General features: G+C 44.6%; 1 protein-coding gene across 5 annotated transcripts in view; it reads right to left on the reverse strand.

Moving 5' to 3' along the window:
• LOC141098016 (uncharacterized) overlaps positions 1 to 25,040 on the reverse strand; it is a 145,122-nt gene that overhangs the window by 86,769 nt on the left and 33,313 nt on the right. For 2 of the 5 annotated variants that reach the window (XM_073585612.1, XM_073585607.1), the window contains exons 1-2: positions 21,436 to 21,619; positions 7,164 to 7,283 (exon numbers count right to left, since the gene is read on the reverse strand). In XM_073585612.1, the coding sequence (XP_073441713.1) occupies positions 7,164 to 7,212 (49 nt within the window). In that variant the 5' untranslated portion in view covers positions 7,213 to 7,283; positions 21,436 to 21,619. Of the gene's footprint in view, positions 1 to 7,163; positions 7,284 to 20,519; positions 20,619 to 21,243; positions 21,365 to 21,435; positions 21,620 to 25,040 lie in introns of those variants that run through there. The other 3 variants (XM_073585609.1, XM_073585608.1, XM_073585611.1) reach the window with 3 other exon arrangements.

The raw sequence follows: 25,040 nt of genomic DNA on the forward strand, positions 1-25,040 counted from the left end.
AGGAGTACTCAACTTTGCATGTTCCTGATTGGTGGGGGTGGCAGGCAGTGGGCTCCTGGTTTGTTGGGGGGCTTGATTGACAGTTTACATCAGCAGTGTTATTGTGCTATGTTGACCTGGAATCTCTGCTCCTGATGAGGCAGCTTCTTCCCACTGAGACTGAAGCCGGCCAGATCAAGAGCCATCAGCGTACTCCTGGGATCCTGACCAATTTCAAAGCCGCGCTTACAAGCTCAACAGAAACGAGCTTGTAAGCACTTCCCATATTTGGCCAATTATAATGGAGGGTTGGGATGTTGATAACATACAAGTTGAAAGCTGCTGTGTTTTTCACACTTTGACAATGTTGGTCTTCGCTGTACATCTGGCATTTGGTTCATGACCAAGGATGAACTAAAAATGCTGTGTCCCAACCAAATAGGAAATTGTATGAAATGAGAGATCTGTGATTGCAAAGTATTGGAAATATATTTTACTTATGAAACAGAACAATGGAAGCATGTGCGTCTATCGGCGGAGAGAGGCATTGTGAGGGGTCCAGTTAAGGACAGTGAGACAGCAGCCTGTGAGGGGTCTCAGGATGGCCTTGCCAGGGAGCAGCACACAAACCTTTTGTGTACTCCAGCAGATGTTCGGTGAGATCATGTTAAAAATCCAGAAATGAAAAGACAGACTGCCCGCTGCCCACAGGAGACTGCAGTGAGATCATGGAATCATTGCAAACTGCCAAACCATTTCATTACTCTGCCCGTTCCCCAAAGACAGGACTTTACTGTAAACTTCTGCGAGGAGAATTAACTCAAACCCTGCCAACGTAGGACACTAGTGTCGTTCCCCCCTCTCTTTGTCATATACTCAGTAGATTGGGCACAAAAAGGATAGGGTTTATGATAGATGGCACAATAAGGTGCACTTCAGATCATTTTAGCATGGGGCTTAAAAGGGAATCTGTCAGCAGGATTTCACACAAAGTCAAACAATACCGTTACAAGACCAGTCCGCTCCCCTGTTACTGAGAAATCAGCGTCTGCATTGATGTTCTGAAGGACTATGGTAGATGGAAGCCTCTGTCACTCCAGCTCTATTTCCCACCTCCTCTGCTTGACTGACAGCCTCTAATGCAGGGTGACTTCAGGCAAAATGAGCTGTTCGTCAAGCAGGAAGCATGGTAGCTGTAATTGGCCGGTTTATAGGCATCAGTGTCAATCCTGGTAGATCGGGGGTTTGAAGATCACTACCAATTGTGAGTCGCAGATCTTTCATTTAGCCTGTGTGTTTGTGTCCTATTTTAAATGGATTTGGTTTCCTTTGGTGCTGAAGAGGTTAACGACCCTTTCTATGTTGGTCAGAAACTTGCAGCTCCATTTTCAGCTGCTTTTGATCTGGTCATTACCTCTCCCTATAAAACCTGGTCACACCCCCTGTCTTACCAGTGAAAGCTTTACTACCTAGCTCTCTGGAGACGCTGTTCTGAATAGGAGATTGTCGTTTTGGGGTGTATGCTTTCCTCATTCCCATTTGGTTGGTACATTTCTATCCTTGCCTATATATCTCTACGTTTGGCAAGTTTTTGTATGTTTGTTGCTTTCTGTTATCCCTATTTTGTCTGTGTGTCTTTACCTTACATTTCTGTCCCATGCCTTATGGCTGGGGGGTGGGGACAGAACAGGGTTTAAACAGGAGCATAGTAAGGTCGGAGACTCCCGGGACAGGGATAGTTAGGGTCCAGTTCTAGGGACAATTTGAGGCCCCCTTTCCTTACCGAAGGCCGTCACAGTGCGACAATCAGACTTTACTGATCACAGCAATGACGCAAGGAGAGCGCACCCACCGGGGTGCGGCAGTCACACTCTAGGTGAACTGGACCTAAAATCAGGTAATTGACAGTAAATTCAGATTACTTGATCCATCTGATATGAGGGTGTGGTGTGGGAAATCTGCATAATCAATATGGTAACCATTACAGCCTTATCCAGGGTTGCAGGAAGAAAAGTGGCAAGTCCTACCTCAATACAACATATTACCACCTGATCTACTCAGATTCCTGATTTATGAGTCAGGAAAGGTTAAGTACCTGGTTGGCAACAATTGCAGCTCACATTGATATCCGTCCAGCTTTCTACAGGAAACAGATTTATCCCCCCCCCCCCCCATTTTTATGAAGGGGGGTTAATTGAAAGGCTACTTGGATTTTTACATTTTAAAAACGAGACTGATTTGAGATTACAATGAAAATTAGAACGGACCTGAATCGCTTGGACATAATTTTCATGTTCAGGAAACGCCAAAAACAACTGACCACATAATGGTTCTTAATATGTTGTAGTGTAAGTTCAAGGACATTTTTATCATCCCCTGAAACAATTAAGGTTCTCTTTTTTTTCTCCTATAGATGTTTCACTAAAACATGAACCAACCTAACAAAAAGGCAAAAGTAATAAAAAAAAAAAAAAAAAAAAAAAAATGGTGAAAACACTGATAACTCTATAGGGTCAAATCCTGGAATTTTACAGGGCAAGCTTCCTCTTGTGCTCTGACACTATATTAAAAAAAAAAAAAAAAAAAAAAGTAAAAAAGAGAAATGAACAAACCCAGGGGGAGTTCGAAGCAGACATTAAGATACTACAATGCATTCCCTCTTGGACGTTTAACTCATTTGCAGCTGGCCATGTTCCTTTAAAAAGGGACTCAATCGCACCAAAACAAAGTTTAAAGTTCTTGTGCAGTCCTATAGGGAACGTAACCCCCTTTAACGCGCAGATCTGCAGCACAGACGTTCACTGTTTAATTGTACATGAAAAAATGCTGGTAATGCATGTGTAAATGAGAGCAACTCCGTGCACCCGCGGTGTGGCTAAGAGTTCAGCGCAGGGTTGGATATACCATTGGTGCAAGGCAAAAGGTCTGTGCCATCATCCCTATCCCTTGTCTGTGGTACCCGCTTGCAGCAAAAATTGGGTGCCACAGACAAGAAAGCGCGCCCATTCAGCTCCCTGCAGTATCAATGCAGATGTACAGACCGCGTTCACTCTGGATAAGAGCAATGTCAAACTTAGGGGAGGTGAACGGGCAGACTGAGTCCTTGGTGACACCAGGGGTGTATCTGTAAAAAAAGCGCTTTTCTGTCAAATTAAAGGTTGCATGCTGCAGATATTCTTTCAACATGGTCTAAACCCTCGACAGGACTGTATAATTAGCTTAGATCCAGATTTGGGGGTGGGGAGGGGGGTCGCAGACTAGTTTTGAGAGGTGCATGCTCATCATATTGTACCTGCTAACAAACAAGTGTTGCAATAACAGATCATAGTGCAATTCTTCAGTTCTGAACATTGTCCATGCCCCCTCCATTTAGTCAGCACCCCAAATTTTTACAGAGGTTTTTCCTGGCAAAAGAAAATCATTACAGACTGAGCCACGAAATAAATCCTTCCTGCCCCTGGGTGATACAAATAAAGAGACTCCAATTTCCTGAGCATCTGGTATCATTCAGTCCATGACAATTATGCTGTTCTGCCCCTATACACACTGTCTGCTCCATATGGCGGATCCAGACAGGAAGTGTGGCATCACTAATATACAGTGTACGGGCCCACAGATGGTATATACACCGAGGGTACAAGTCTACACTGTGCAAACATATGCCATAGCCATATACACTGTACGAATATGTGGGCCTACATATTACACCTGTGGGAGCAGACGTCCCCAACTAGGTCTTTATGGACCTTGTGTGTTGGGCACAGTCATGGAGAACAGAAAAAGAGCCTTCCCCAACTGTTCCCACAAAGATGGAAGCTGCCATTGTCCAAAATGTGTGCTGGATCCTTAAGATTTCTTTTCACTGGAGTTATGGGGCAGAGGCCGACCCATGAAAAACAATCCAATTTTCACCCCTCAACCAAACTTTACAGCTGGCACAATGCCGTCAAGAAGGTAATGTTCTGCTCCCAATCTGGTCCATCAGATGCCAAGTAGAAAAGTGTGCAGAGCAGTGGGGACTTTTCTGTCCTCTGTAACATTACGTGGTCTCCACTTCATAGCCAACTTGCTGCGGTTCATTCTGCTTCCCAATTTGTACAGGATATTAACTCCATTTCTTAAGCAAGGGACAGGACCTCTAAATATATGTAAGTGCTCATCAATCTGCTACATGCCAGGATTTCATTGGGGCATAGTATGTGCCCCATGTATGGAAACAAAAAGGGATTTAAATATTTTCCAATTACTTGTCACACATTATGGGCTCCAGGTTACTTGTGCTAGGATACAGTGGAACATTTAGCCCATGATTTTATTATTCTTACACATCTAGCTGCATACTTTAGAAGATGCTGCCAGAGACACCATGTCAGATTGGCTCGTAAATGAAGCAGAGGTGCGAAAGGAAAAAGAGCAAACTCTGCCAGCATGTAAATTGGGGACTGGGAACAAGACTCAGCGATTAAGTGACTAAGCGTCCGGGATTTTTTTTTCTTTCCTGCAGAAGAAAAATAGAAAAAGACTTTCCTTCATCATTTTTCTGTAATATTTATAAACACAGAATATCAGCAAAACCTAAATATGTAGTGAAGCAGAGTTTGCCATTTAACACTACTTGTATTGCAGCCTGTCACACATTGATTGTGATAGGGCTAAAGGGGTGGACATGAGCGCAGCAGAATGTTAGGCTCACTAGGTGAGGCGGATCCTCAAAGCTGAAGTCCCGGGTGGGCACATGGGTCAAAGACTTTGATGCAGAAGGCAGTTGAGGCACATGGGAAACAGGTAGCAGAGGTACTGGAGACCGTAGGCAGACAAGAGTCTAGAAGCAGGTAGCGGAAGCCACAGGTAGTCAGGAGAGGTCTTGGAAGTCGCAGTGGGACATAGCAGAGGTCCTGGGAAACCCGGGAACAGTTAGAGGTTCTGGAAGATTGGAAACCGTCTGTAGTTCTAGGACCTCTGCTACTGGACACTTAGCAGAGGTCCTGAAAAACTGGAACCAGTAGCAGAGGTCCTAGAACCACAGGAAGTCAAGAGACGTCCTGGAAGCCACAGACAGGTAGTCGTGCAGAGACAAACTAAAAAAGACTTAATACCAAGAATCAGGTGTGTGTGTCTTGGTGGGCCTTATATAGGCCCAGGAAGCTCATCACATGGGAGCAAACCATGCTACTTGCAAAGTCAGATGAGAAGCACAAGAAATGTTTAGCAGCCTGGAGTAAAGGGAGAAGAACCCGGACCCAGGGCAGGTGTGTAAGAAAGGGTTAAAGAGATCCAAAGTATCTGTTCCACAAAGATAGAAGTGAAAATAAAATTCCAGACATCTACTGTCTGAAATCGGGAAGTTAGTGGCTGCAATAGCTTCTTAAGTAAAATGAGGAAACAGAACCCAGGTGAACAGCTGTCCTAGTTCTCCTGACCTTTGACCTGACAGGTGAACATTTACAACTGCATGAACCACCTGTGTTTTTTTTTTTGTTTTTTTTTTTAAATGTGAATGGGGGTTGGACCCCCAACAATCATACTACAAGACCCATCCTAAGGTCAGAAAATCCTGGAATATGCCTACCTACACCTGCCATATACTTTGTGTCTCAGTCTCTCCCAACACAGAAGTGAGAGGCGCTGGATAACTCCTGTATCAAGAAATTCCCTGGCTTTTAGACTGTTTAGAATTATCACATTAGTAATATTGGATTAGGGAACTGATCTTTTGGAAATTTTCTGGAACATTATAGGGATTATCCTACATTACAAAAAACAAACAAAAAAAGTCTGGGTATTTGTAGTGATACAAACCATGGACAAGTGCACAGTTGTCCCTCATTGAAGAGGAGCTGCAAAGCCAGACACGAACTGAAAGACTAGAGTGGCGCTGTTTTAAGAAACTAGAAACATAAATATAATAATAATAATTCCAAACAACCCATTTAAACGAAGAAAAAAAAAAGGAGACAAATATAGTTTAGAAAGCTGGGTGATCATTACTGTCGCCATTCAAGTCACCCTTATGAGCCAGTGGAAAGTAACAGTGATTAATATGCAGACAAGCTGTCTAGTATTTTAGACTACACATAATGCCATTTTGTGGCTTTTTAGCTTTGAGGAATATTTCTAATAATTATAAATAAAAAAATAAAGTAACATTTGGTGCAATATTACTACAAAAAAATAAAAAATAAAAGATAGAATGGGTATCTGAGCCTGAAACAGTTCTCATCTGAAAAACCCATATCCAAAAAGTAAAGGAAAAATAATTCCCAGAAAAGAGACTTGGCACGTTGATAAATCTGGCACCTACGTCACACAATGCTCGGAGGGGCAGGCGATCCATTGGTGCCTGCTGTAAATCCTTGTGTTACGGCGGGAGGAGGGAGATTACTTGCACAAGGGATGGAGAATGGGAGCTTTCCATCTCCTGTGTGACTCCAAAAAAGTATCCATCATTCTGATAATAAAAGACACTGAGCACACAGATAGGGGGGGGGTTAAGACCCCAACATGGGCTGGTCACACACAGTCAATACAGGTCAAGCCAGTATGAAGGCTTAGTGGAACCCTCCCAACTTTGCATATGCTTGGCTTCAGCAATTAATCTCCATTCACATGCAAAGTTGGGTCAGAATGCTGCGGATTTTATCCTACTAGGGTGCGGAACAGAGTCATACGTCAACCCACAGACGGCGTTAGAAGGCGTTATAGGTAACTGATATGGAGAATGAGTCTTTTGGAGAACCCAGTTTCAATGAAGTGATGGCCCAGCACTGATCAATTCATTGTCTCTGTGACTGTCACACCCAGCAGACAACTCCGCTGTTTCCAGCAGTCATTGCATTGGCGTTGCAATATTCAAATCAGGATTTCCAGAGACCAATTATAGGAATGGTGAGGATTCTAACGATGCATTGACTTATTCTATGGGTGTTTGATAGAGCTGAGCAAAAACAATGGCCAGACCCTTGTTCAGCGGCCACGTTCATAAAATAAACCTCCAACTAGCTGCCAGCATCATCGGCAACCTCCTCCAATTTGTAGGTCCGGAGCAACAACATGAGTATGTTGTGCCAAGCCTGCAAGTAGCAGAAGATTTGCAGGGCTCTGGTGGCCACTGGACCAAGGTTCTGTGAATCTTTTAGAATTTAAAAAAAAAAAAAAAAAACCCAAACACAACACACATCACTAACCTTCATTAACCCGAGGCAGATTTGATTTATCGATCGGAATATCGGTCATGGTTTGTATCTTGAGTCAATCCTTGTTTGATCTCAGAGTTTCAGTTCACTTTAAAGAAGCATGGAATTAAGCTGGAAAAGATGGCAACATGTATTTAAGAAGATGCAGAACCCTAAAAGAAAGCATTTTGAAGAAAGAAAAAAAAAAAAAACACATACAAACATCTATACCCAGGTCACTGGAATTCAGCTGAAATGAACATATGGAATACTATGAGCTGCTCTCATCCAGTCACCATCATTTAAAGATATTTCTGCTAATATGATTGGATGAGAAGGGTTTACAGATCAGTTTCTACTCGCATTCCTCCTACCAAGAGTCCTTTCCAGCTGAATGCCAGGTAACATACCAAAGTCAAATATGTGATTTCGGATACTCAAACATTAAGAGCCATTAGTACAAGTCGTGTCTAACATGTTTATTGTTGGATACAGACTCAAAACGCAACGCCTTCCTGAGCCCTTAAGCTTATCCAGCAATAAGTAGAGCGATTCCTTAGTATCTTATACAGGACACCGGGACATTCTCTTAGCTCTTTATGTAAATTCCCCTCCAACGCAGGCAGTGCTGTGGAGTCGAAGTCGGTGTCCATTTTGGTGGAGTCGGAATAAAATGGTCTAACTCCAACAACATTTAATAAATTGGGTTCAGTGGTTGAATGCAGGATGTGCGGAATATTTTTTCTTAAGAATTTGGGAAAGTTCTGAAACGTCCTATAAATGTCTGTTACTGATCTAAGCATCTCGGCTTTTAGGCTGTGTGCACACACAGCGTTTAGCGGGTTTTTTTTAGCTGATTTGCCAATAAATCCGCTATAAAAAGCTAAAAATAAGCTTCCCATTCATTTCTGTGCAATTTTTGTGCATATTGATGCATTTTTTACCGCGAAAAAAACACTTTGCGGTAAAAAACGCAGCATGCTCATTAGTTTCGCAGATTTTTCCGCATTTCTGGCTATTTCTATGGGTCTGGAACCGCGCGGAAAAACGCACGTTTTTTTTGTGCAGAAAAAAAAAAACGTGATTTCTGGGAAGGGAGTCTGGTTTTTAAGCAGAAATTTTCTGCTATGTGTGCACATAGCCTTAGTGGACATGACTCTGTGCTGAACTTTATGTACATGCTCAGTAGTGGAGCTCCTCCTCTAAAAAGCAGAGGGAAGGAATGCCTGCAGCCCTGCACTCATCTAAGAACTGCTGGAGTGAACAGGAATTTTATCGACTTTAGGTTCTCTCTAAATAGATTGATTATTGTATCAGAATGATGATGAAAAGCCTGATGTTACCAGTTTACTACAGTAAATTTATCATCACTTAAACATAAGCCATGTATGTAATGAGGGAGTCGGAATCGGAAGTCAGGGAAATTGAGGAGTTGCGTGGGAGGTTTGGCTTACAGACTCCACAGCCCTGAGCGCAGGTGCACTTAGCTAAATGTGCTCTGTAGGTGTGTATATATATATATATATATATATATATATATATATATATATACACACACACACATACACACACACTTAAATGTTCAATCTCATGTAGTTCATCACTGCTGGGATTAAAACTCACCGACTGTGGTTTGGAGGATAGAAACAAGTGAGCCACAGGCTGCACCATAACTTGAGAGAATGCTCTCTGCCTAAAAATAGTACTTTTCCTTATAGGTAGAATATACCCTCATATATACATAGGAGCGGGTCACAGACATTCTGCACAGGGGCACTCGGCAGTCCATCTTTGTGGGAAACATATAGATAAAAAAAATACAAAAGTTTCCTTACCCAAATATATCTAAAAAAAAATAAAAAAATATATATCTAAACTGTTTTACAAACACCAATTAAATGTCATCAGTTATTATGAGGTAATGTCATTTACATCATAAGCAATCATCTTCAGACATCTGATAAAGCAATTTACGAAAAACCATAAACTACATGGACGGGATCTGACAGCTGCCGGGAATTAAGGTATTTTACCCACTGACTTAGGCTAGTTTCACACTAGCGTTTATGAGCGCAGCGACGGCCTGCGCATGGCCGCCGCTAAGCCCTGCCCCCTGCCGCGCCTCCGCCGGTAGCTCCGCCCACCGGCGCATGACGCTGCATGCGCCCTGTGTCCCCTATCTTTATCACAGGGGGCGCAGGCCGTGCGCAGTATGCGTTTGGCGGCGCATGCACCTTTTTGACGGTGCGCCGACGCAACCAAACTGCAGCAGCATCGTCAAAAGGACGCATGCGCCGCCAAACGCATACTGCGCACGGCCTGCGCCCCCTGTGATAAAGATAGGGGACGCAGGGCGCATGCAGAGTCATGCGGCGGAGGCGCGGCAGGGGGCGGGGCTTAGCGGCGGCCGTGCGCAGGCCGTCGCTGCGCTCATAAACGCTAGTGTGAAACTAGCCTTAGATATGGACATGTAGTATTTACTAAGAGGAACATACAATAAGTCGTGCTCGGTTGTAAATCAACTTGGGTCCTAGATGTGATAGTCTGCAGTTCTTCAGACTGCGCCCTTTTACAATTTAAGCCTGAGGAACCGCTAGTTGTTGAATTTTTTATATTAGGAGAATGCAAAACACAAATCTGAGTTTCAGTGGGTGTCAGGAGCACACCACTCCTCTTCCTCCTGGCTTCCTGCCTGTTGGGGGGGGGGGGGGGGTTTAGTATACTCCTGACTGGTCAATGGACAGGTAGGAATAGCGCCATGGTGGCTCCACTGGCCTACACTAAAACCGTTCTCCCATGCTACAAGCAGAGGCGGCATTGCAGGAGCACAGATGCACTGAAGCTGACCGGTTCTATCAAGACCGCTTCTGAGCAGTGCTCGCAAGCTCAATTGGAAGAGAGCTTGTAAGCATGGAGTTGCTTGGTTTGGAGACCTGCTGCCTCGGAGGCTGCGGCAGTGGTCGGCAATGAAGAGTAGACAAAGATTAAAAATCCATAAGCTATTGGTTTTTGAATATAAATGGAACTTGCTTGTTTTTACAAGAAATTTGCAAAAAAAAAAAAAAAAAAGTCACTCCATAAATAAAATGCATCTTGTGTTAAAATGTAAGGGGGTGGACTGGACCGTGGGTACCTGCATGCCTGGTCCGGAACTGAAGGGGCTGCATCCTGTCTCTGGGGGGAATCCTGAGGGAGGCGGACCTTCCCCTGCTGCAGGAGGGAAGGAGGAGAGAGACAGGACTTCCTGGTGATAGGAGAGGGCGGGGAGAGCCTAAAAAGAGCGAGTAGTCACATGGTTATAAGAAGGAAAAGCGCACACTGCAGCAGGAGTTGGCGTCAAGTAAGTGCAGTGCGCAGAGCGCGCTCTGCTTCCCCCTCCAGAGAGTGCTGGCCCTGTGACAGGCCGTGCTGCTGCTGCCGCCGCCCGTAATAGGAGCTGTGGTGCTGGGGGAATTAGCTATGTCAGCAGAGTGGAGTGTGCGGAGCCGTGCCAACAGAGCGGAGCTAAGCCAGGTGAAGTACACTAGGAGACAGTGAGTACCGCACACGCTCTGCCCAAGAGTGACCGTATTCTCAAAAGAGACCTCCTGCTGAGGACTGAGACAGACCGACAGTATGCGGTGAGCGCCCTCTGTGTAAACGTGGACACGCCAGCCTCCGTGACTGGAGGAGACTCCATTTAACAAGCCTGAGACAGTCGCTAGTGCGTGCAGGTCGGCGTGCGCAGTGACAGATCTGAGCCCCTGAGAGTAGTAGCTGGACTGACCAAGGAGCGCGGCACTGTCCCTGCGGTGACACGTTCTGAGTGTGGACTTATGACTAAGAGTGGTGAGAGCAGGACCCCCGCTCACCGCCCAGCAACCCGTTGTTTTTCCCTGGAGGCAGTTTCTTTAACATGGATAGACTTGAGAGACTGCATGGGCCGCTGTTGTCGGTGCCACCGTTGGATTCCTGCTTGTCAGACTGACGAGACGACCCGCGCCTCTGTTACCGGTGCCACCCTGTATTCCCCTCACAACAGAAGACTACAGTCCGATAAGTTTAACCTCTATTACTGAACTCGTCCCTCACCTACCCTGCCAACTTTCCAGTTCTGCTCCATTCCTCGCCGTCACCCTACAATTCCTCACTCCCTGTGTGGAGTACATCCCCCTGTAAATAAACCTGTTTAACCCTTGCTCTGCCTCCACATGCATGACTGCATCCCATGTTCCTGCAGGTTATTACAACACTCCAGAGCTGCATTCTTAACTCTGCTGATTGGTGTTATAATAAAGTCTAAAACGTGTTGTCCGATACGTAGTGGAAGTTTTGCTAAATTGTAGAAGGGAGTTTTGTGCTTTTTTTTTTTTTTTACCAGGCACTGAAAACTAAGACACTAAATCACTAGAGCATCTATGGAGCCCTGAGCCAGCAAGGAACTACATGAGATTTCAGCTCTGAAGTCTGAATTTTCTGTAACATAGCCTTGGAGTAGGAGAGGATACAGTTAGTGCAGGCATGCTGAGAGTTGCAGTATTAGAACACCTGGAGAGCCACGGGTTGTGGACACTGACGTACCCTAGACTTTAGCCTGTAAATGCCTTTTTAAGAAACAAGAAATGTCAAAAGCATCATCGCTCCTATTACGGGTGAGGTTTCAAGTATCAAGAATAGATCTACACAGGGAAAACCACACACACAAAAATGCACAGGAACAAAACACGTTTCTAGTGCAAGGAATTACTCAAGGTGAACTCCCTGCCACCGAGACAGCAAGGCATGACACAAGACACAACAGGAATACACACACCCAGCTTGTGTGTGGCCAAACAGCAAATACCTGCCTTAGGAAAACTGACGTTTTGACAACTTTTAATAAAAAGAACACTGGAAAATTTCCAAAAGTGTGATGTAAATACGTCCCTAGTCAGAAGAACCGCAAAGTGCGCCAAAGGAGAGGGGGCAATTTAAGGTTATGTTCACACGGGGCGTTTAGCTGCGGGGATATGGGGGGGGGGAGAAAAAAAATAAAAAAAGCAATATTTTACAGTACCAGCAAAATAAATTAAATTTTGGAATTCTCATGGACACATTACTTATTTGTTCCTTGTGGATGTGAAGTATCAAAATGTTATATATTCCCCCCACCCCACAAATATAAGAATGTCAATTCTTTCAGCATTTTTCACATAAAATTAAAATCTCTTAAAAAAAAAAAAAAAAATATAATAAGTGTAATTAATCACTTTCTTCTTTGTCAAAAGTATTTTTAGTCCCAAAATAGCGACGGGAATTAGGGCAGAGCATAACCGTCAGACTAGGGTAAAGCTGTAGATTCAATTTTTTGTTTATTTAAAGACAAAAACAAAATATTTTCTTCCTAACAAAAGGCCAATATTTAAAAAAAAGTAAAAAAAAATACACAGAAAAAACAAACCACTGGAACAGTAAGGCACGGGAAAGGAAAGGGAATTAAAAACCTAGGATTCTGTAGATTAAACTTGGGTTTTCAAAGAGAATGGGAAAGGTCTTGCAGCCCTAAAGAAACTTTATCGTCTGAGGGTCTATTCCCACAGGACAAATAGGAGGACGTTTTTCTGCTTCGCATTTGAGTGTGGAAATTTTGCTGTGTGTCACAGCAACAGGAAAAAAACAAGATACGAATCAGTAACATACATGGCATATAAAGACAAAGGACATAATATCCAGAAAGTGTAGCTTGAAAGACTCAAAGGAAGACGGGGTTATTCAGTATAAAGGCCCCGTTACACACATCAATGTCCCAGCAATCCCATCAACGATCGGACGTGGATGGGATTGCTGGGACATAGTTAGCTGATCGCTGGTGAGCTGTCACATAGACAGCTCCACCAGCGATCAGGACCAGCGAGCAAGCTGGTATCCAAGGTAAACAGCGGGTATCTAAGAGCCGCGCAGCTCTTAGATACCCGCTGTTTACATTGGAAACCGGCTCCCAGCGTCGCTGATCGTTGGTCTCTCGCTGTCACACACAGCGATGCGTGCTGGCCAGCGGGAGACCAATGATCAAAAAAATGGCCCAGGACGTTCCAGCGCGATCAGCGATACCCGGCAGGGGGGCCAGTCGCTGATCCATGTCACACACAGCGATGTCGCTGGCGATCTCGCGGTGTGTGACAGGGCCTTAACAGTCAGTCCCGACCAAGAATCCGATTTTAAGAAGTCTTATTTACATGTTGTGGGAAGTAAAAAGATATATAGATATATATATACATATATATTTTTTTTTTTTATTCAAAAGTAGCTTTAGTGGCGGATTTCCTGCTGCTGGGAATCGGGAATGTAAGGGAAAAAGTTTTTTTTGTTTTTTTTTTTAAACATGCAATTTGAAAAAAAAAAACCTGGTATGCACATATCCTTAGACTCCTTTATATGTCAATGTCTCCAGCACACGTGGTATCTGTCCCCCCTACTATCCCACCCATACCTATTATGCCATTTACATGTCTGTATTTTACAGTCAACGCAGATGACAAGGGCCAATACAAGTCTATAGATGAAAAACACGTCCAGCACATGGTAGCCGTGTGCTCAAAAATCCACATGAGGATATGTACATGGTGTCTTTTTCAGCCGTCTTTCGCGCGGCATCCACATGAGAAAGCGCCCCCATAACATGAACATAATGCACAGCAATGTCAAAACAACATGTTCTGCTTTCTGGAGTGGTTAGAAAAAGTAACGTGTTCATTCTTTGGCGGGTATGCAAAGTTTGAGGAATTTTGCATATTTTTTACATTTTTTTCAAACACCTACCGCACTTGTCAAAATAGTGTTTTGTTTATTTATTTGAAGCCAAGGTACAGAATAAAGGAGGGTTCAAATTATTATCTGCAAATGAATTTGGATTACACAGAGGCCGGTCACCTGTGAGAACGGTCTGAACAGTGGGAAATTCAGTCTGACACTTGTTTCTAGGAGAAAACTCACAAATACGACAAACTATTGTTCCTGAGCGAATAGCGGACAGATTCATCCTAATTTCCAGGATGGGGGCAGGGTGACGGCTGCAGGAGGTGATGTCCTGTACTGAGTGATGGGTGGAAAACAGCTCTTTGATTATTAAAGAAAAGAACGCAACCTGATCTGTACACGGGAAATTGTATGAAGTGCTGGAGCCCCAACAAAACACAGCACTGGGAAAGGATTCTTATAGAGGAGACCTGGCCACAAACCTTTTCACTTGCCCTTATAAAAGTTCAAAGTATTTTTTGCATACGGTCTGCACAATCTACTGTAATCCAGGAGCGCAAAACCATACAGATCAGACTAAAGTCAGCCGGTCCTGCCGGTATCAGTCTGATGTGTATGGGGGGGAAGAATCTCAAGACCCTCCCCGATAGATCATGTTGGGGGCAGAGAAGGTTCAAGCTGTTGGAATAATCGGCCAGTTCTTCTGTTTGGGGCAGGGTTAAGCCCCTGCCCGATTATTCTGGCTGCAGCTCTTAGAGTATGTTCACACTACATTTTTTTTCCTCCAGGAAGGGTTTGAGTGGGGCCGCTCCGAATGCCACCTGAAAAGATGAAGGAATTGAGGGTAAACTGATTAAATTTTCTGATGACACAAAGCTAGGAGGGATAGCTAATATAAGAGAAGAGAGAGAGAGGATTCAAAAAGATATAAATAAACTGGAGCAGTGGGCAGCAACTAACAGAATGGTTTTTAACAGGGAAAAATGCAAAGTACTACATCTGGGCAATAAAAAAAAAGAAAAGAGCATATACAGAATGGGAGGAATAGGGCTAAGCAACAGCACATGTGAAAAAGACTTGGGTATACTAATAGATCACAGACTGAATATGAGTCAACAGTGTGATGCAGCAGCAAAAAAGACAAATGCAGTTCTAGGATGTATTAACAGAAGCATACAGTCTAGATCACGTGAAGTCATTATTGCCCTCTACTCCTCTTTGGTCAGACCTCATCTGGAATATTGTGTCCAGTTTTGGGCACCACATTTTAAAAAAGACATCAACAAACTGGAGCAAGTTCAGAAAAGAGCGACCAGAATGGTGACCGGTCTGCAAACCCTGCCTTATGAGGAAAGATTGCAGGATTTGGGAATGTTTAGTTTGCAAAAGAGAAGACTGAGAGGAGACTTAATAGCTGTCTACAAATATCTCAAGGGCTGTCACATTGTAGAAGGATCAACTTTATTCTCATTTGCACAAGGAAAGACTAGAAGCAATGGGATGAAACTGAATGGGAGGAGACACAGATTAGACATTAGAAAAAACTTTTTGACAGTTAGAGTGATCAATGAGTGGAACAGGCTGCCACGAGAAGTGGTGAGTTCTCCTTCAATGGAAGTCTTCAAACAGAGGCTGGACAGACATCTGTCTGGGATGATTTAGCGAATCCTGCTTTGAACAGGGGGTTGGACCAGACGGCCCAGGAGGTCCCTTCCAACTCTACCATTCTATGATTCTATGGCACCAAAAGCTGAAAAGAATGAACGCATTCATCTCCACGTAATAACGACTGTCCGTTCATACGTTGAGTGCCTTAACCACTTCAGTTTTCCAAAGACACGAAGCGGTTAAAAGAAGTGACCCCCATCATTCTTCAGGGGGCTTCAATTCTAAAGACGCTCTATACTGTAATACAAGTTAATGAGAAGACGTAAAATCCCTGGGATCTTTGAGCGGTTTTTTGAGGGGAAAAAAAAAAAAAAAACCCACACACACAACAACTTCGTTTTACAGGACCCCATAAAAAGGCTGGAAAAACACTAAAAAGATCAGCAGTCAAAAAAAAATTTTTTAGGAGAAGACGCTTCAGATTTACAAAACGCAAGTAAAATGGAGAGATTTTCCTGAAGCATCTTCCATCTGAATAAGAAAACAAAAAATGGTTGAACATACACTTCTAGAGAACATAGGCGCCGGCCAAGAATTACTGTGCATGGGGACATTAGCAGAGATTGGCAGCAGCTGAGCGATTGTTGGCACCACAGATATTAAGTGTATATGGGGGTCAGGTACGGACTGGGGCTGAAATTCAGCCCTGGCATTTGAAATCACACAGGCCCATGCTGTAACTGTTCCCAAGCACCAGATGGGATATATTAGGGTATGTGCACACGTAGTTTTTTGGGTGTGCGGATTTTGGAGCGAAAACCGCAGGTAAATCCGCAGGACAAAAGTCCTGCGGTTTTGCCTGCGGTTTTACACCTCATAATGGATGAGGTGTAAAACTGCAGCGTTTCTGCACCAAACAATTGACATGCTGCGGATTGTAAACCGCAGCAAAACCGCGCAGAAAAATCTGCAGCATGTGCACTGCGTTTTTTTTTTCCATTGAAAATAAAGGTACTGTACAACGCAGCAGATTTCACTACGTGTGCACATACATTACCCTGGATGGAGGAAGGCAAGATTTACTAGAAGACCAATATTTCTAATGATACCAGAGGCCTGTTGCGGTGTCAGTGACTCTGTGCTCCGTCACAACTCTTAACAGTATGAGTGTCTTAAGAACACAGATTTTGATAACAACGTAACAGACAAGGCAGCCCATGACCAGACAGGCCCTTATGGCATTTGCCAGAATTGCCACATGGCCAGTCCGGCCCTGATGGGGGCTATCACTCCCCCCACCCCACCCCCCTCTTCTAATGTGAAATAGAAAATAGTCTCAATTCATCAAAGTGTTTTCACTTAAATCATTTTGCCAAGTTGCAAAAATTTGGGGCAACCAGAGGCGGTGTAAAAATCTTGCGACTTTCCGTGTTTTTCAATGCCCAGCTCTGCCAAAGTTGGTGAAAAGGGGGCAAGATGCAACAGAGCTCTTCCAATTCATTACCAGCTGTGGCGTACCTAATGCCACAACTCTTACTCCAGTCACTGACTGGCATAGTATTTGTGGCGAGGCGCACCTGATTAAAGAACTTTGCTCCTCTTATGCCAAGTCCACACTAGGAGTTTTTGCAGCTTTTTTTAATGCAAATTTTCAGCTGCGTTTTACAGTACCAGCAAAGTATAGGAGATTTAATAAATCTCATGCACAAACCTTGTTTTTTTTTGTCATCGGGATATTGTGCTTTCGCATGGTTTTTTTTGCAGCATTTTTGAGATCAGGCCTGCTGCAGAAAAAAAAAAAAAAGTTGAAAAAATGCCTAATGTTTTGTGAACTTAGGATTGAATTAGTTGCATCTGACTCCAGCACCACCCCCCCATATCAAGACCAGTTAGAGCAACACCAGTCTTTATAAATCAGGGCCCCTACACATTAGTGCATGATCAGACTACGCAGTTTGTTTGTAGTCTGTAACCATGGAAACAGATCTGCCAACACAGGAAGTGTATACAACAGAAATAAACGGTATCTACAGATCTGGCAAAAATTAAGAGACAACTGCACAATTTTATAAAAATCAGCTTCTCTACATGTCTGACACCTCAGGCTATGTGCCCACATTGCAGAAATGCTGCGGAATTGTCCGCAGCATTTACGCAACTCCCCGCCGCGGGTAAAATGCATGCGTTTTCCCACAAAACAAGCGTTTTTAGCTTGCAGAATGCTTGCGCTTTTCTAAGCAATTTGAAGCATCGCTTGGAAAAGTGACTTAGAGGTTGGTCACACTTGTCAGGCATAGAACTTGACGAGTGTGACCAACATTTTACTATTGATGCTGCCTATGCAGCATCAATAGTAAAAGATAGAATGTTAAAAATAGTTTTAAAAAAAGATATACAGTACTTACCCTCTGCCGGCCCCCGAAGTCCTCCTGGTTCTCATCGACGCTGCCAGCAAGTTCCGTTCCCTGGGATGCTTTGCGACAATGACCTCTGATGACGAAGCATCACGCGAGACTGCTACGTCAGAGGTCATTCGCGCAATGCATCCCTGGGAACGGAAGTTGCTGGCAACGCCGATGAGGGCCGACCGAAGGCAAGTATCTCTATTCTTTATTTTAATTCCATTTTTACAGAAATATGGTACCCAAGGCATGGAGGAGAGTCTCCTCTCTTCCAGACCCAGGGTACCAGCTGTACATGAAGCACTCAACTCACGCATGGTGGGCATTGCCACATGCGTCAAGTGAGCGTTTCAATGCAATTCTATGGCGGCAGAATCGCCGCGATTCCGCATAATTAATGGACATGCTGCGGATTTTACCGCTATACGATTCCACAGCGGAAAAATCCACAGCATGGGCACAGCAACTGCGGAATTTCATAGGATTGCATGGCATGCGTTTAAGCGTTTCCACAGCGGCAAAAACGCTTAAAAAACGCAACGTGGGCACACAGCCTCATTCCGTTCCAGTGTACGTTTAATTCCAACCAGAGTACACCTCATTCTACTTAATGTGCTTCTGATTAGGTGATCACCTGAACCAAATCTTATTTAACGAAGTAAAGTATAAAAAAAAAACTACAGCGGTGTTCACAATCCTCTTGCAATAGGACAAGCTGGATGGCAAAACAAGTGCTAGTAATATCCCAAAAGTAATAGGAATTAAAAAATAACTTATCCATGCCAAAGGAGTTGAACAGAAAAGTCATGAGTGAGGAAAAGAATGGTTCAATTCTGGCTTTATTAGCAGAGGGATAAAGTGAGCATCATGTTGCCTCCATCCTTAAAATTTCTAAGACGGAAGCCCATTACAACAAGGTCAAGCAGCAGATATTGGGGACAACAATGCTACAGACCAGCAGAGGGAGAAAACGACTCTCCACTGACCGGAATGACCGTCATCTTATTCGAATGCCACTCAGCAACCGCAGGATGACATCAAGTGACCTACAAAAGGAATGGCAAATAGCAGCTGGGGGGGGGGGACTAACGGGGGAAGAACACGGCAAGAACAATTCGTAACAGGCTCCTAGAGGTAGAGCTCAAATCATGTAAAGCTAGAAACAAGCCTTTCATCAATAAGAAGCAAAGGAGAGCCAGGCTGAAGTTTGCCAAAGACCATAAGAATTGGACCATAGAGGACTGGAGTAAGGTAATCTTCTCTGATGAGTCTAATTTTCTGCTTTGCCCAACACCTGCTCGTCTGATGGTTAGACGGAGACCTGGAGAGGCGTACAAGCCACAGTGTCTTACACCCACTGTGAAATTTGGTGGAGGATCGGTGATGATCTGGGGATGCTTCAGCAAGGCTGGAATTGGGCAGGTTAATGTTTGCGAAGGACGTATGAATCAAGCCGCATACAAGGTTATCCTGGAAAAAACAGTTGATTCCTTCTGCTCAGGCAATGTTCCCCAACTCTGAGGACTGGTTTCTCCAGCAGGACAATGCGCCATGCCACACAGCTAGGTCAATCAATGTGTGGATGAAGGACCACCACATCAAATCCCTGTCATGGCTAGCCCATTCTCCAGACCTGAACCCCAATGAAAACCTCTGGAATGTAATCAAGAGAATGATAGATAGTCACAAGCCATCAAACAAAGAAGAACTCCTTAATTTTTTGTACCAGGAGCGGCATAAGGTCACCCAAATGCAGTGTGAAAGAAAGCATGCCAAGACGAATGAAAGCTGTGATTAAAAATCATGGTTATTCCACAAAATATTGATTTCTGAACTCTTCCTGAGTTAAAACATTAGTATTGTTGTTTCTAAATGATTATGAACTTGTTTTCTTAGCATTATTTGAGGTCTGCAAGCACTGCATTTTTTGTTATTTTGACCATTTCTCATTTTCTGAAAATAAATACAAAATTTGGAAATTCGAAGATGTTGTCAGTAGTTTATAGAATAAAAGAACAATCTACATTTTACTCATATACCTATAAAGAGAAAAATCAGACAAACTAAAAATTTTGCAGTGGCCCCTTAATTTTTGCCAGAGCCGTATATGGTGCTACTGTCATATATAGGTGCAGCAATGACAATAAAAGAGACCCACGATAGGTACCAGACCCTCACACCCCACCACGATAGATACCAGAATCTCACTCCCCCCCCCACCGTGGTAGATACCAGACACACACACACACACACACACACAATTGGTACGATCCTCACCCCCCCCCACACGGTAGGTACCAGACCCTCAACCCCCTCCACAGTAGGTAACAGACACCCCACACCCTCCCTACGCTAGGTACCAAGCCATCACCCACCCCTGTGGTAGATACCAAACCCCCCCACAGTTGGTAACAGACCCTCCACCACAGTAGGATCCCAGATACTCCCCCCCCCCCAGTAGATACCAGTTCTGCCCATGGTAGGTACCAGAACGCCACAGTAGATAGCAGACCAACACTCCCCCAAACAGTGCCAGACCCTCTACAGTAGGATACCAGATCCTCACCCCCCTCACTAAGTACCAGACCCTCAGCCCCCCAACAAGGTAGGTAACAGAACCGCACAGTAGGTACCAGCCCCTCACCTCGTAGGGTAGGTACCAGAACCTCTGTGCTGCTTTCAAGTGATGGAAAGTTTGCCTTGCCATCACCATTTATGATGCAGTGGGGGTTGGGGCTGAAGCTCCTACTGAAGAAGAACCAATCAGGGAACACACATCTTGAAGCTAAAAGGCTTGCAAAACACTTGTTCTGAAGAGGTTAACCATCTCTTTATCCTGCACAGACTGGTGGGCTCCTGATGAACCCTTCCAGGAGCAGAAATTACAACGGTGGCATTGATAACAATATCATCTTATTCCTGACAACAATAATCTAGAATGTAACATCTCTGGAGGAAGAGACAAAGGAGGAGAGGATCCTGCTGATAAAGGAGAATTACACCCTGTCTCCCCCATCCAGCAGGGGTTTGAGATACCCTGCGATTAATAATGATGATTAGATTTAAAATAAAAAATATATATATATATAAAATAAAAAATATGGGATCGATAACGATTAACACATTCAGTGCCGCTTGAGCAAGCCCCCTGGACAGCCAATGATTACACAGAACAAAAGTGAGAAAGGCCCCACTGATTGCAAGTAATGAGACACAGGGGCATTAACCCTCTCAGTGCCGGGGGGGGGGGTGTTACAATAGAAATCGGCCTGATCTCCTCACTGCTACATCATACAAGGCTGACAGGCAGGTAAAGGGGAACCTATAGCACTGCCATATGGTCATCACCAACCCCATCAGTGCCAGACCTGGGGGGAAAATCTGCAGCTGCCGCAGTGCTCTAATGGGGCTGACACAGAAGGACATGTATGGGATCCTGGAGGGATGGAGGTGCGCTGCTCTCCTGCTGCCGCCTGTGTGATGTGCAGGGATTGTCTGGCAGGACAATGGAGCAGAGCCCCCCTCCCCCATAGACAGAATGGCGCAGAGCCCCCCTGTACCTGCACAGATGCGGGGCTCCCCCGGCCGGCTGGCTCCCAGCTCTCCTCCTCGGTGCCTGCCTGTGTGCTGGGCGGACAGCGCTGCTCTCCTCCTCCCACACAGCTGTATCTGCAACAATGTAAGAAGCTGGAGGGACGGAGGCCGCGGAGGGACACGCTTCCCACTCTCCAGCAGCGGCAGCCCTTGCTATAGCGCTCGGATACCGCACCTGACGTGTATTTCTCAGCCCTGGCACACAAACCGAAGCAACCCACATACAAGTCGCTAGGCTGTGTGCCCACGTAGCGTTTTTTAAGCGTTTCCACAGCGCTTTTAGACGCGCGTTGCTGCTGCGGAAACGCTTAAGAAAAGCATCTAATGTAATAGAATGGAAAACGCACATATTGTGCTAATGGTGCGTTTTTTTCCGCTGCGGAAACGCTTAGCGCAAAAAAAGAAGCACGTTCATTAATTGTGCAGAATCGCATGCGATTCCTCATACATACACTGTAATTGCAAAAACGCATAGGAAAACGCATGTCAAAACGCTTAACAATCGCGTCAAAAACGCGTGTCAAAAAGCACATGCGTTTTCCCTGGCAAGGGCATGCGTTTCTGCTCAGGAAAAAAATGCTTGAAAAACGCTACGTGGGCACATAGCCTTAAATAGTAAATAAATGTATCTTCCACCTATGCGGCATCAATAGTAAAAGATAGAAGGTTAAAAATGATAAAAAATCGGGGTATATTTACCTTCCGACGTCCCGCGCTGCATTCCCGGCCTCAGCGTTCCCAGTAATGCCTTGCAAGACCTGTGATGACGTAGTCTCGCGTTACTATAGTGATCTCGCGAGACTACGTCATCACTGGACCGTGCTGCAAGGCATTACTGGGAACGCTGAGGCCGGAAGGTAAATATACCCCGATTTTTTATTTTTTATTCTTTTTTTTTACAGGGGTATGGTACCCAGGGCCTGGAGGACAGTCTCCTCTCCTCCACACCGTGGGTACCAACCGCACATGAGACGCTTAACTTCCCGCATGGTGGGCATAGCCACATGCGGGAAGTAAGCGATTCTCATGCATTCCTATGGGTGCGGAATCGCAGCAATTCTTTGTGATTCCGCACAGAAGAATGAGCATGCTGCGATTTTTTTCCGCGATGCGATTCCGCTGCAGAAAAAAGCGCAGCATTAGCACAGCTGGGGCGGAATGCCATAGGAATGCATGGGGGGGCGTTCTGTACACGATTTTTAAACGTTTTCGCAGCGCTTTCGTGCCGAAAATCGCGGCAAAAACGCTTAAAAATCCCATCGTGGGCACACAGCCTTTCTGTACAGCTTGTAGGTGAGAACAGTAAGGCCTCTTTCACACTTCAGTTGTTTGACGTCAGTCAAAATCCGCCATGTTTATAAAAAACGGATCCGCCTTTTTTTTTGGAGGATCTTTTTTTTTTCCCATAGACTTGCATTAGCGGCGGATTATGACTGATCGTCGTCCGTTGCATCTGTTTTTTGACGGATCTGTTTGTTTTTTAGCATCTGCCATCTGGAGTAGACAGACTAGGGAACGTTTTTTCAGCGGCGCACCCACTATTTTAAACTGCGCATGCCCAGAACATTTATTCTGTCATGCATTTTAACCCCAAATGCTGTTCTGGCAGTGGCGAATCTCTCTCCTCTCTCTCTCTTCCCGTGCATTCTTATGTTGCATAGCGGAAACGGATCCGCTTTTTCACACTTTGGGGGTTTGCAACTGACGTCAATCAACTGAAGTGTGAAACAGGCCCAAGGGAGTTTAATAGGTGAAAAATGACTTTTTCTTTAAAAGTTGGGAGATACAGCATTCTGTGACTGCGCCTATGCCCTGTGACCCCGCTGGCAATTTTTGGTTTTGGAAGGAGGAATCATAATTAAGACGTCCTCAATACCTTCCCTAGGTACAGGAGGACCTAACGTCACTACATATTATTTATACACTCAGCCCATACTCCAATATTGTTAAAGGGGTTTTGCACCCAGTGCACGTTGTTAGCAGTGCAGCTCGCCGAACACTAACAGAGTGTAATGTTGGGATTCGGCTTTACCAGGTGGTGCAGATAGTTGTTACGTAACCATAACTTTGTGATTTGCCAAACACATTCTCATTACTTCTCCTCCAATTCTCTTACTTTTCTATTGATGGAGGCAGACGAGAACTTGTTTGGCGCAGCGAGGGTTCACTCACACTGGCGTATAATACGGCAGAGTGCTGTGTGATGTTTATCAGATAGCACTCAGCCCAATGTTATACTATGGGCCAGAGCAGATCTGCGTTATTTTCTTCAGTCCAAATAGGTCTGAAATTTGCAGCATGCTGCGAGTGACTTGGGAATTTGGATCACCCGTACAAGTCTATGGGTGCGTGGGACACATTGGACTTCACTCTGACGTCATTCAACTACAGTCTGATTTAAGCTGACGCAGACAATGGAGAAGGTGGCGACATTAAGTTCTCAGTCTCCTCCACACCTGTTATACCATACTCTCATGCGAGAGAAGCAGATCACAGTAAACTGACACTGATCAGACGCGGATCAGAGTGTGACCAAAGTCATTACCATAATCCATCTGATTCTCTGGCAATCAGCAATCATGTGAACAAGCCCTTAATGTTATCACCACAAAGAAAATTAAAGCAGTTTTCGCTCTACTAAAAACGGACAGTCCTCCAGCCAGACCTCCACCAGGAGCTTATTTGGCCTAAAAGATCTGATTTATATAGGGACTGATTGTCCAGCACTGATAGAAATCATATGTTCTTGGCCAAATAAGCTCCTGGTGCAAAACCGGTTGGAGGACTAGCCATTTTAGTAGGGAGAAAACGTAATTATCATCAGCACCAAAAGTTAGCGACGAGCCAGGTTTGTACCAGAGGAGGGAAACATGAGTATTCAAAGGGGTTGCCCACTACTTTAACACTGATGACCTATCCTTAGGACAGGTGATCAATGTCTGACCGGCGTTGCTGCGACACTTGGCACCATTGGCAGATCAGCTGTTCTCAGTGCCGGCGGGAACTGCTCAGTTACAGAACTGCACAGCAAAGCTCAATCTACTGTAAAGTGGCCACAACCGGGTTCTGCACATCCGCCCCTTATTGATTTGAATAGGTCACGAATGTGCAGTACGCGGCCGTGGCCAGGATACAGTAGACAGCTGTGCCGTAACTAAGTTCCAGCCATCACCGAGAACAGCCAATCGGCAGGGATGGCAGGAGTCACACCCACCCAGATCAGACATTGATGAGATAAGGATAGGTCATCAATGTTAAAATAGTGGACATTCTCTTTAACCCCTTCACCCCCAAGGGTGGTTTGCACGTTCATGACCGGGCCAATTTTTACAATTCTGACCACTGTACCTTTATGAGGTCATAACTCTCGAACGCTTCCATGGATCCCGGTGATTCTGACATTGTTTTCTCGTGACATATTGTACTTCATGTTAGTGGTAAAATTTCATTCAAATAACTTGCGTTTATTTGTGAGAAAAACGGAAATTTGGCGAAAATTTTGAAAATTTCGCAATTTTCCAACTTTGAATTTTTATGCCCTTAAATCACAGAGATAAGGCACACAAAAAAC

This window comes from Dendrobates tinctorius, unplaced genomic scaffold, assembly GCF_039654945.1.
Source record: "Dendrobates tinctorius isolate UK_male_01 unplaced genomic scaffold, ASM3965494v1 ptg000086l, whole genome shotgun sequence".
Taxonomy (NCBI): Eukaryota; Metazoa; Chordata; class Amphibia; order Anura; family Dendrobatidae; genus Dendrobates; species Dendrobates tinctorius.